At 40.0% G+C, this 12,123-nt stretch overlaps 1 protein-coding gene across 1 annotated transcript; it reads right to left on the bottom strand.

The window, feature by feature from the left end:
• Window positions 1-3,097: 3,097 nt before the first annotated feature.
• On the bottom strand, window positions 3,098-11,211 carry LOC103696157 (mitochondrial carrier protein CoAc1). The gene is made up of 7 exons (XM_008777695.4): window positions 10,404-11,211; window positions 7,518-7,603; window positions 7,217-7,424; window positions 6,186-6,315; window positions 4,411-4,595; window positions 4,155-4,286; window positions 3,098-3,566 (listed from the first exon to the last, which is right to left on the bottom strand). The coding sequence occupies exons 1-7, from the start codon at window positions 10,566-10,568 to the stop codon at window positions 3,459-3,461; spliced, it is 1,014 nt and encodes a 337-aa protein (XP_008775917.2). The 5' UTR covers window positions 10,569-11,211; the 3' UTR covers window positions 3,098-3,458.
• Window positions 11,212-12,123: the final 912 nt, after the last annotated feature.

The raw sequence follows: 12,123 nt of genomic DNA, 5'->3' as shown, positions 1-12,123 counted from the left end.
AACACCTCACCAAACGATCAGCAAGAGATACAGTCATGTGGAGATCAACGACTGCTTCCTGATCCACACTCAGCAACTGCAGCAACTGAAGCACTTGCGCAACCTCATCACCCCATGCCTGAGCAACAACTTTCAGACACTCCTGTATATCCAATTTCAGATACTCCTATACACCCCATGGTCACGAGACTCAAAGCTGGTATAGTAAAACCTAATCCCAAGTATGCTCTCACTATGGCTTGGCATGATATTCCGTAGGAACCCAAGACAGTCAAAACAGCACTCCAACACCCTGGGTGGCGAGATGAAATGGTTGAAGAGCTAGATGCTTTACATCACAACAAAACATGGAGATTAGTCCCTCGCACACTAGACATGCATGTAATCGGTGCCAAATGGGTCTTTAAACCAAAGTTAAAAGCCGATGGTTCCCTTGATAGATTGAAAGCTCGTCTTGTTGCTAAAGAATATTATCAAGTTGATGGTGTTGATTATTCTGAAACATTCTCTTCTATAATCAAACCAGGTACCATTCGACTGGTCATCAGCCTCGTGCTTGTTCGTCATTGGGAGATACGTCAGTTAGATGTTAAGAACGCTTTTCTCCATGGACAAATCACTGAGGACATATGCATGATTCAACCACCTGGAATGATGAATCCCGCCTATCCCAACCATGTGTGCAAACTTGAACGTGCTCTCTATGGTCTCAAACAGACTCCAAGAGCATGGTTTGATCGATTCAGCTCCTTTCTTTTACAATTTGGTTTCTTTTGCAGCTTGGTTGATCCATCCTTATTTATCTATCACTCATCACATGGGACATTAATTCTACTTCTCTATATTGATGATATATTAGTTACAGGTTCCAGTTCCGATTTGCTGACCCAATTCATTGCAGTTCTTAATCAAAAATTTGCCATGAAAGATCTCGGCACACTTACCACTTTTTTGGAATGGAGGCCACTCCTACTTCAAAAGGTCTTCACCTATCACAAACTCACTATGCCCTCACAATTCTAGACAAAGCAGGAATGCTGGATTGCAAACCCATGGGAACACTAATGGAGACCAAAGCCAATGGTCTCAAGGATGGCACTCCACTTGAAGACCCGAGCTTCTTTCGTGGCTTAGTTGGATCTCTTCAATATCTCACACTCACTCGACCAGATTTAGCGTTTAGTATTAATTTTGTGTCACAATTTATGCATGCTCCTTGCTACTCTCACTTAAAAATGGTCCGACGTATTTTGCGATATGTGAAAGGAACATTAGATCTCGGTTTAAATTTTCGCCCATACTCTGTACTTGTTCTTTTTGCCTTCTCTAATGCGGATTGAGCAGGTTGTCCTACCACTAGGTGGTCCACCACTGGGTATTGTACCTTTCTTGATCATAATCTCATCTTCTGGTGTGCCAAGAAGCAGAATACTGTGTCACGATCCAACATCGAAGCAGAATATAGATCCATGGCTCATACCACTACAGAACTTACATGGCTCACCTTCATCCTGCGCGACTTGTGTGTGCCTCAACGTACTCCACCAATTCTTTTTTGTGACAACCTGAGTGCTCTCTACATGATAGTCAATCCAGTTTTTCATGCTAGAAGCAAACACATTGAGCTAGATTATCACTTTGTTCGGAAACAGGTTGCTCTTGGTCAACTTGTCAATCGCCATGTTGCCTCTACGGAACAATTTGCTTATATCTTCACCAAAACCGCTCTCCAAAGCAACCCTTCGCCATCTATGCAGCAAGTTGTGTCTCACACCCCGACACAACATGAGAGAGGGTATTAGCGAAACAATATCACAAACTCAGCAACATCAGTTTGCTAGCCACGCTATACGGAGTGATAAGGAGAGGTTTCTGTAAACATCAATCTATCCAAAGAGTGGCAAGGCGTGTGATGAGTTTGAATCAAGGCAACCTCGTTTCCAACAAAGCTGAAACTCTGGCTAGTGAAGAAACAATTTTAGCCAGTAAAGAGATGGCTGCAAATCACTTGAGTTCAAAAGAGAGTAAGGTTGTTGCAACCACAAAAACAGATGGTCACCCGATGATCATGAAATAACAAACTATATCTTGTAAAGATATAAACTAACTTGTACTCATTAAATACTCACGAAAAGACATCTCTGGTGCTCACGTTTCCTGAGTACAGAAATTTATAAACATACAAGCCATTTTTTTAGTTGTTACCCTTCAACCTCTCTCCCATCATAACACCATGATGAGGGATGCCAAGGACAAGCACAAGAGTGCTTCGCTACTTCTACTGCTCAGCATTGTACACATGGGTGACTGCGGCAAGTGGAAGGCCTTTTTCGTATGGTTCGCAAGGTATATTGTCCATGCATGCTCTCTTATATATTTTCTTTGCCCATATTCTGTCCGGAACATATGTGCCTTCTACTGTTTCATTCACTTTCTCACTGCTACCTTTTTGTAATCCGCGCAGCCCAAACTCCGCAACCATTGCATGGAAGATGGGTAACAAAAGTGGTTCTTATTCCTTCTCTCTCTCTCTCTCCCCCATATTATGGGTGTGACAAATTGGTGATGTATTCCGCTACTTTTGTAGGAGAATGTAGGCGGTAGGAGAGCACGGGAAGGTAAAGTCCTTGGCAGATGGGCTCGATGGGAGTAACAGGCTCGTAGTTGGTCAATACCGACCTGCCAGGTTCAATGCGGAGAATGCAAGCAAGCCATGCAGGAGACGGCCCCCAGCGAAAAAGTAGATACATTCTTCTCTCCAGCCCACAAAATGCCTCCGAAGTAACAAGTCATATAAAAAGCCACCTAATCCACAGCCTATTGGCCTCCCTGAACACATATTTAGTCTGAAAGGCCACCATCTCCGTGCGAAAGATTTCTACCACATTCAAGTCCATTACTATCACCATTCAACTAACAAAATAGAAACACCCAAACTTTCTCCTTCCATGGTAACGCTGCTCTACGCGTTATGAAGGTCGGGGAGGGAATTCCATCACAGAAGAGTCAACAACTGTCACCAACCTACCACCACGATAGAAAACCCAAACTTGCTCCTATATGTGCCAGAGCCATATGTTCATTGATATTTTATCGGTCAGAAAGAAACAAAGTGATCAATGATTTGTTTTATTTCTTTTTCGAGTCTCACAAGATAGGAAAATTAAAAAAAAAATAATAATGCCTCTCAGCTTTCAAGAACATTGAGTAGCAAGGCAGCGACTAGTCCTCCTGTCCTTCCAATTAACTAGTTTTTTTAAAAAACAATCAAGGAAGATGATTCACCAAATTAATGAGGAGCTGCAGGAATTCCATATACTGGCAGATGCTGGAAACTGAATGTATAATGCTTCGAGCAAGTACCCCAATCTATCCAAAGTCAAATGATAGCGTTACACTGTAGCCAAGTTGCTTCCACACCCATTGGTAAATCAACTTCACTCTGGAATATTGTGTCATCATGCAGCAGCAGGAGATGAAGCAGCAGTCTTCTCCCGTGGGGGGACTCGCAGCACGGTCTTCATCATGTCGTACGCCGTGAAACCAATGGCCACCGAAGGAACAACCTGCATAATTCCATGATTTTGTGAACATGATATATTGCATGCTGGTGAAAAAGGGGTACCAGAACTCATTACATTAATAATATTTCAGATACAAAATACAAAACTTATAAGCTAAATACGTATGAACTATAACACACGGTCACCGTTATTGTAACACAAAAAAATTCACATGGTTTGGAATGGGATAACAACACCAGCAAATATGTTTCGAGTGATGACAGTTCAGAGGGAATGGTGAGTGGTGCTGGTGCCATGTTCGAAGTGAAAATCCCAGCTCCACAAATTACTATCATAAGGATCCAGGTAAAATAGGAAACCTTATCATTAGTGCAAAGAATTCACTAACGTAGTATTCTAAAGACAACCACAAATATCATTATTCAGACCTAGTATAAAAACATATCAGAAAACGAAGTTCAGCATGATCAGAGATAGAATGCAACTTTAAATTCCTTGGAGTGTTTTAATGCACCAGCAAAGGTAGATTTTGCATCACAACATTCAATCATTCAAACGGCTCGCTTTTGTTATTTGTGTGCATGAATTTACCTTTGCAAGCAGGTGCATGCAGTAGATAAATTTCATTACCTTGACATAGTTGAGGCTCAGACCAGCAAACAGTTGCCTCCATCCCTGGGTGCGGACGATGGTAGAAAGCCCTTGCAGCGTCCCCGTGATGCGAGGAGCACCAAGTTGATTCACTGATTGCTGATTTTGGACCTAAAAACATGAACCAAGAAAATTAAGGACTTCATGCTGCCTGACTGGTCTCAAAGCAATCACCAAATTACCTAGTTAAAAAAAAAGCAAAAGAGGTACAGGGGTGCAGCAAGTGGTGAAATACCTGCATCTGTCTCCGGACCACATCTAGTGGGTATGTAAGAGTCTGACCAAACAGACCAGCTAAAGCTCCACAAGAGAGACGCAGTATGACAGATTTCTTATATTCATCAGGTACATGGGTTTTGAGCTCTTCATAAATGTAAAATTTCAGACCAGCATAGGGAAGGATGCCAATAAGTGTTGGCCCTGCATGAATATAACGATCTTATTTCAACAATCTTTAATTATAAAAAACCAGGCGACTGGATGAACCTCGTAAGTCATTCTTATCAGAGGCCAAATCTTCTATCAAAGCAAAATCTAGGGACACCGTAATTTAAGGAAAGATCAGAAACAAGGAATGAGTTAGACTGTGCATCTAAAGAACTTGAGATGTATGAGTAAAGAGTTCGCAGATCGCAAGCAAGAATGTAATACCCCTCCTTCCAAGATCATGACTACTGCTTACAAAAAGCAAAGTATCCCAAACTCTGATGCGATATCCAAAATTAACATGCCTTATTGGATTCGTCCAAGCAAGTTTCTTCAAATCCTTCATTTCCATCCTTCTTCCCAATATACAGCAATGTCTATAAAAGCAAGTTTCTTCAAATCATTTCTCTTTCCATAATGAATTCTTCAGTCAACACTCCAATTTTCAAACAATTTAACTCAAATTGGTAACATCTCCAAGTGCCAGCCTAGAACATCAGCTTTGCAAACTATATTTCCACAGGAAGAAAAAGAATCCACATCATCAGAATGCAAGCTTTAGTTTATATATGCATAGGCTTCATCGATGGAGGCTTACACTTAAGTCTGGATACTAGCATTCTGTAAGTGCAAGGATAAGAATTTTTATTTTAAAAATAATATCTATAATCTATGAATCTCTTTAATTATAGCAGCTTAGTTATAGTCAAAAAGAGTTTTAAATAAGTGAAATTTCTGATTTAAGAAGGTAAATCAGAAAAGTTTTATTTGGGTAGAATTCTAGAAAAGATATTTTTTTCATGGTGAGATCATGGAAGAAGAACCCAATTGGTTTGAAATTCATGATATGGCATGCTCTACTTTTCTATAAGTTTTTAGATTTTTTTCTGAATTTTGGAGAGGGTAGAGCTTTCTCTTTCCAATTCATTTAATAGGTATAGAGATACCATAGATGAATTAAGATTTAAACAAATTTCAAGTGACCACAAACAGTTTACTATGTAATAAAATGTTTGGATCATGATGGGCATGCATTTTTAGCCTGTACATGGTGTGGCATGGCCAGTATAAATCCTCACCTGACAAAATAAGCAGATGGAGCAAATCATGATGAACTGGCATTGTTTATCCCTGTGATGAACAGTTCAAATGATTCTCGAGCCTTTCGAAACTAAAGTTTATGGCATCACATCCTAATGCAGAAGCACTCAGTTGAAAGATGAGTTTTGACAAATTTAAATTGGTGTAATATGTCTAAATATGCTGATTCAAATTATTAGCTAAAATGTAAAAATATAAAAAGAACATCCTAGGGCACAAGGCTCCCACCACTATAGAATTTGGGAAGAGTCAGATGTATATGGCCTTAACCCCACATACAAAGAAGATGTTTTCATGTTTCGAACTTGTGACACCCAAGTCACAATGAAGCAACCTTACCATTACACCAAGACCCGCATAAAATGTATCAGTATAGACATCTTTAAAAATCTAAAGCTTCTCATGTATAAAGCTTCTCATGTACATGCAAAACTTCAAGGTGGGTTTAAAAATTAATGCTTGACAAAGGACGGGAAACCATACCTACTCCACGATATAGAGAACGTATTCCACCTTCCATATAAACATTCTTTAAAACATCCGTTATTCCACTATAAGCAGGCCGAGCATTAAAACTTCTCAAACGATTACCGAGTTGTTCCGTGCTTGTTACCTTGTAAAGAAAGTGAATTAAGAACATCAGTATGCAAGCAAATGATTGCCATAAACATGAACAAAGGAGACATGATAAGAAGTGCCAATAGTACAAGGAGCTGCAAGGTTATACTGAGCTTTAAACCCACATACCCACCCAAAACAATGGAACTTGATGAAACAGATCTAATAATTAATTTAATTGATATTGGCATTAGACACATGCAACCCACATCAGAAAATCTATTCCTACAAAAGGCCAGTAGACAGTAGCCTTTTCTGTCCACTAGAGTGTGCCACATGCAAGAATTTTATACTATCAAAGCATGTGAAAAGGTCCTTGCTTGATCTGGCTTCAGGTCAAGAGCCCGAATGGCTACGCAACACACCATATTTAAAAAAAAAAGGATGGAAAAAGGGTTGTGTATGTTAAGAGTTAAAGGCTTCAGATCTTGGACTAGCACTTTTTGAGCTTGATTCCAGCATTGGCATTGTGATATAGCATAGATTGGATAAATATAAACAACTGCATTCGTGCAAACAATAGGTGTACACTGTACACTATGCTGTATATGGCTATTCTATGTAACAAAATAGTGAGAAACAAGGTATTGACCATCACTAGGGGTTTAAAAGATTAGCATGGAATGAGACCATTGATCCTCTCCAGTGTGTAAGCGACCTTGTTCTAACAACCAAACAGAACTTCATGTCTGAAATTGGTTGATTCGCCATCAATTCTTAACAATTATATTTGAACTTCTGCGTGCCAAATTTTCAAATTTTTTGCAGTACAGAACAACTTTTCTTGAAAATTGAAGTCTATTACTATAACATACCACTAGTAACAAGCGGACATTACAAAAAGTAAGATCATCTGAAAAAAGCAGTAGGTGTTTGACAAAATAACACTGAACTACCTGGTAAGCAAGTCTAGTCCGAGCCAAGTCTAAGGGATAGGTGCACAAAACAGCAGTTCCACCAGCAGCAGAGCCAGCTAACAGATCTATAAGAGGTCCAGTACCCAAAGAGGGATAATTATTCACTATCCAACATCGATACTGCTCATATGTCATAAAGTGTAATGCTGCATATGGAACAATTCTAAGCACACTAGCACCATTGCCTCTGAAAGATGAAAAAGAAAACAAAAAATAAGTTGAAGCATAATGAGAGATTGCTTATATTTTGTGTACATAACTCCATAAGCCTGTAACTTACTTATAGAATCCTAAAATACCATCATGTTGCTTCAGCTTCCTCAGAGATTGGAAGATTCCAAGAGATTTGAATTCTTCAGTTCTCGTCTATTAAAATAAAAAAGGGAAATGGTGACCTTGTGTTAGACATAAATACGATGGCCATAAACACCATTTAACATGCAACAAATAACAAGCGAATTTTCCTGACAAGTGTTTTTGGAAAATTTAGAAAAACTTTAGAAAACATCAAAAATATTGATCGCGCATCTTTTTACACATTCAAAGAAGCAATGAGCGATAACATAAATTTTAAATGATGTATGTGAAATTAATAAACATAAATTTAGGAGAAAATGCAAATTCACTGTTCACATGCTCATACAAAAGAAACAATGCTAGCAAAGTGTACATGATGTAAGAGTCATGGGCTTTACAAAGGAAGTCCAGTACATGCTCAAATTATCTCAACATAAAAATTCAAAATATAGACCAGTAGAAGTTATCAAAAATACAGTGAAACTAAAACATACATCAATAGCACACTTAATGATCTTTCTCACATAGCATGGCCTTAGAAGCCTTATTTTTGACAAGAGTGCTGAAGAATTTGCCTGATGCAGGTAACATATATGCAGACGCATACACATACATACATATATGTGCATGTGGGTCAGGCACACCCTTACCCTTCTAGAGAAGAGAAGGATTAGGACATTGGCTTAGATATTTTGGTTGGATCAATACTAATGCAATAGGTTTTGTAGCTATAACAGTAGGCAAGTGTTCATTAGGATGCACAGTAAAAGAGAAGCAGAAAGGAGGAGGGAGGGGCATTCTTATAGCCGGCCAAACATGGGAAGGTTAATTGCATACATATCCAATCTAGAAACACCATCCAACTTCAAACCATGGGCCAACCACCAAACATCAACAACTTGAGCCAACTAAGAACTCATGAAACATTTTGCCTTTTTTTTAGTGAACCCCAACTCCAGCCTTCTACTAGGTATTGCTGGGGCCGCCAAGCCTGTCAACCAAACCTAGAACAGCAACCATTATCATACATGGCAATTTGAGCAAGTTGCATTCAGTCAAAGGCTAACCTACATCCAGCTTGTTTCTTAATTACCCAACTCTATCCTAGCCTAACCCAAACAACCCAACCTGAACCCAAAGAAACTTCATAATTACTAACCCGAGCATAAAAAGGAATAAGCAGGGTCAGATCAGGAGAAGCACAATCATAAGGATATATCTAGCTCAATTTGGTCATATTAGGATTTAGGATTGGTCATCTATGTTCCACCCGGTTAGAGATTTTTTTTTGCGTTCACCGTGGACATCTTTTGCCCCAACAAGCATAGTCTAAAAAGGCTTATTGTGTCTTGTTGGTGTCCCGTGCTTGCTTTAAAATATGGTCTACAAAGGCACTTTGAGGCTAAGGGTGGGACTTCATGACATGAGACATATCATACGAACAGGCTTACTAAAGCTGTTCACCTTGCAAGAGATGCATATACAGTAGATTGTGATTACTTTCCCTATCAATAACAGGGAGGAGATGGATCCTTTTTGGTACATATCTATGTATGGATTTGTTTTCTGACCCAAATTCTAAATTGAAGTATGATAAAATAGTCGTTAGATGCAAATCACTAGAAGTTGATAGATTTTGTTTGTAGAATGCGTGCTCCTTATCGAATTTCATAATCATGTTCCAACATAATTCATCCTCTGCCTAGCTTATCTTAACATGTCTCTATATTACTAAGCACGGATGAGAGAGAAAGACCACTCCGTAGCTTTAAACATAAAATTTCTGAAAATTAGAATTGTGGGGTTTTTCAACAGGAGAACTTCCCTACTTCAAAATCCCCAAGCCACATTGTCATAGCCACCATTCTTCATCCTCTTCAGCTTTCTTGCCCACCTATGTATTGCACAAGCCTTTTCCTTGTTGCTTCTTGGAATTTAAAGCCATAAAAGAAAATAAATGCGTACGCCATACACTTTACTTCCCTAAGCGTTCAACTGTCTCATCATACACCTTTTCCTTTTTAAACATTTTCTAAACATTAGCATAAGTGTCTTTCATGCATCCATCTGTTTAAATAACCTGATGAATTTGAGAAGAAATTTCTGGTGTGATGGCTTATCTATCAATAAACATGGGGTCAAGAGCATGCTTTTGTTAGTCATCTTGTACTTGTTATAGTTGATTATCCATGCCCACATCGGAATAATCATAATTCTGGAATGTTTAACACAGCTAATTGATGCCATCATTTAAATTCTATGTTAATTGTATCCAGGCAATACACACATTCCATTTTTTTCACGCATCTGAAAGATTTCCTCCACAATTCCAGCTTCACATACCTTCATAATGTCCTCAACCAACACCATATTATTTTCTCATATACTAAAAAATATGTATCACTGCCTTAACTTACACAAATGATGCTTTAAGACATTTCAAAATATACAAAATTTCAACTTCTTGGTCTTGGACTAAAAAAAGAAAAAGAAAGAAAGAAATCAGGAACAATGAAATAGATTAAAATCTAAAATGGAATACATCGATAAGTAAAGTAGCTTGCAATGTTCAATATCAACAATGCTAGTTAGACCATGTCATCTCAAGAAGATATTATCCATTGATCGACCTTAATGAATTGTTCTACGACAATCGGCAATATTCTAGTTTTCCTTCAAAAAAAAAACTTTGATTAACATAAAAGTAGAATTTTGAACTCAACAAATATAACAGAGACATAGAAATTTCTAAAAGAAAAACAAATATAACTAAAAACAATTTGATAATCAAGAACAGGCAAATACAGGCGGACAAATTTCCGTTTTGACATAGGAAATAGGTAAAGCCATAAAGAAGCAGTGGACAAACCTGCAAGAGAATTTTAACGCGCTCCAATGGTGCCACGGCGGTCTTTGAGAAACCCCCCGCAGCTCCTCCGGCGATCAACTCCTTGACATACACCGGCAAAATATCCACCAGGCGGACATCCACGTCGGCCGCCGAAGTCAGCGTCGACCCCTGGGAAGAACCCATTTCTCAACCCACCAACAACCCCAATCAAACCCTAAAGAAACCCAACAAAGAGAACAACGAAGCAAATCTAGAGCTTTCCAGATAAATCCTCTCCCCACTAATTATCCCGCCTGCAATATGGCGAACTCCTTATCCCATCGATCCCTGGAGAGGCAAAAGGAGAAGCCTTTCCGCTGAAAGAAGAGGACAGGGAGCGGTCGAATGCCAAGAAACTGGTGGGGTTCCTTCGCATTCGAATCGGCCGCGGGAGGGAAAAGACACATCAACAAGAGACGAGGATCAATAGCCAGAAATGACGACAAGACACCGAAAATCCTAAAGAAGACGCATCAACCCCATGGATCAAGAACGATTTCGCCTATTCCCATCGGAGATTTTTCAAAAAAGAGAACAATCCTCGGAGAACGGGATCAACAAAAGCAAACCAAGCGACCGATGGAAACCCTAACGAGATCTCTTTCCTCTTTCTTCCTCTCTATCTCTCGCTCGATCTCCTCTCTCGCTCTGATGGCTTCTTCCCCGAGTCTTCTTGCTCTTTTCTCTCTTCTCCTCTCCGCTCCCTTTGTTTCTCTCACGAGGAAACGGAGAGGAACGCGAGGGGAAGAGGGGCCGGAATACGAAGAAACAGGCAGCCCTGTCCCTGTTTCGTGGGACCCTGCAAGTCCTATACACGCGTTCAAATAGTTCGTATAAGTAGGGCACCGTCTTTTCTTCGAGGGAAAAATATTAACTTACGGAAGAACGCATGCGTAAATATATACGACTAACGGATCGCCGTCCGCATGGCCGATCTTAAATCATCTCGTCCGCTAGTTTATCGCGTTACGCCCTGGGCGGGCGTTGGACGGCGGAAGAGAACCCCGCATTACCATCATTATGCGCGCGTTGGAGTAAACATCTCTCGCTTTTTCTTTTCCATAAACAAAAAAACCCAGAACGTAATACACCCGATATCTCGGAAGCGCGTATAGAAATTTATATGCGGTACCATGCTCGGCTGTACGTGTTGGCCGTCTAGTACATCTCGTTCGTCAGGTAAAGCGTCAAGAAAGAATGTCACCGTTCCTGAGATGTGACGCGAAATAAAATCGGTCAGATGGGCTTACTTCGGTGACTCTGACGGTAGATCCAGTGCCGCATAATTGTTTCTATGGGCTCGTTCATATGCGGGGCTAAGGAAAAATCTGGGGGCCAGCCGTGGGAATAGGTCTCGGAAATCGCGTATGTTTCGGCGGAATCGAAGGGTATATTCCATCAAAGGAGATAACGCCGAGGTTTTTGAGAGGTGGATCTCCTGTTTACCATCGAACTATTTAGTTCATCACAGCCGCTCATCGGAACTAGTAACTATGATGGACGATCCTGGGGCACCGAACGGTTTCTTTTTCTGTTCGAGTAGTAACAGCAGATCCCGTAGGAGTAGAAAACTCCACACCGAATTCCACAGGCGATGGAACTTAGTATGTTTCGGAAATCACGTTTTTTAAACTTTTTTAAGACCGAGTTGTCTTTCCCAAAAAGCTTTGTTGCCCAGGGATTCAAGCCCTGCTGCTCG

Source organism: Phoenix dactylifera, chromosome 4 (genome assembly GCF_009389715.1).
Source record: "Phoenix dactylifera cultivar Barhee BC4 chromosome 4, palm_55x_up_171113_PBpolish2nd_filt_p, whole genome shotgun sequence".
NCBI lineage: Eukaryota > Viridiplantae > Streptophyta > Magnoliopsida > Arecales > Arecaceae > Phoenix > Phoenix dactylifera.
Note: the sequence above shows the minus strand (reverse complement) of the source record. Positions and strands in the feature narration are given on the sequence as shown.

What these genes read in the sequence shown, in the direction of transcription:
- LOC103696157 (XM_008777695.4), bottom strand. Translation starts at nt 10,568, where the DNA reads ATGGGTTCTTCCCAGGGGTCGACGCTGACTTCGGCGGCCGACGTGGAT. An exon ending in GCGTTAAAATTCTCTTGCAG is followed by an intron (nt 7,604 to 10,403) that starts GTTTGTCCACTG and finishes TTATTTTAATAG; the next exon opens with ACGAGAACTGAAGAATTCAA. An exon ending in TGAGCCTCAACTATGTCAAG is followed by an intron (nt 3,567 to 4,154) that starts GTAATGAAATTT and finishes GGAATTATGCAG; the next exon opens with GTTGTTCCTTCGGTGGCCAT.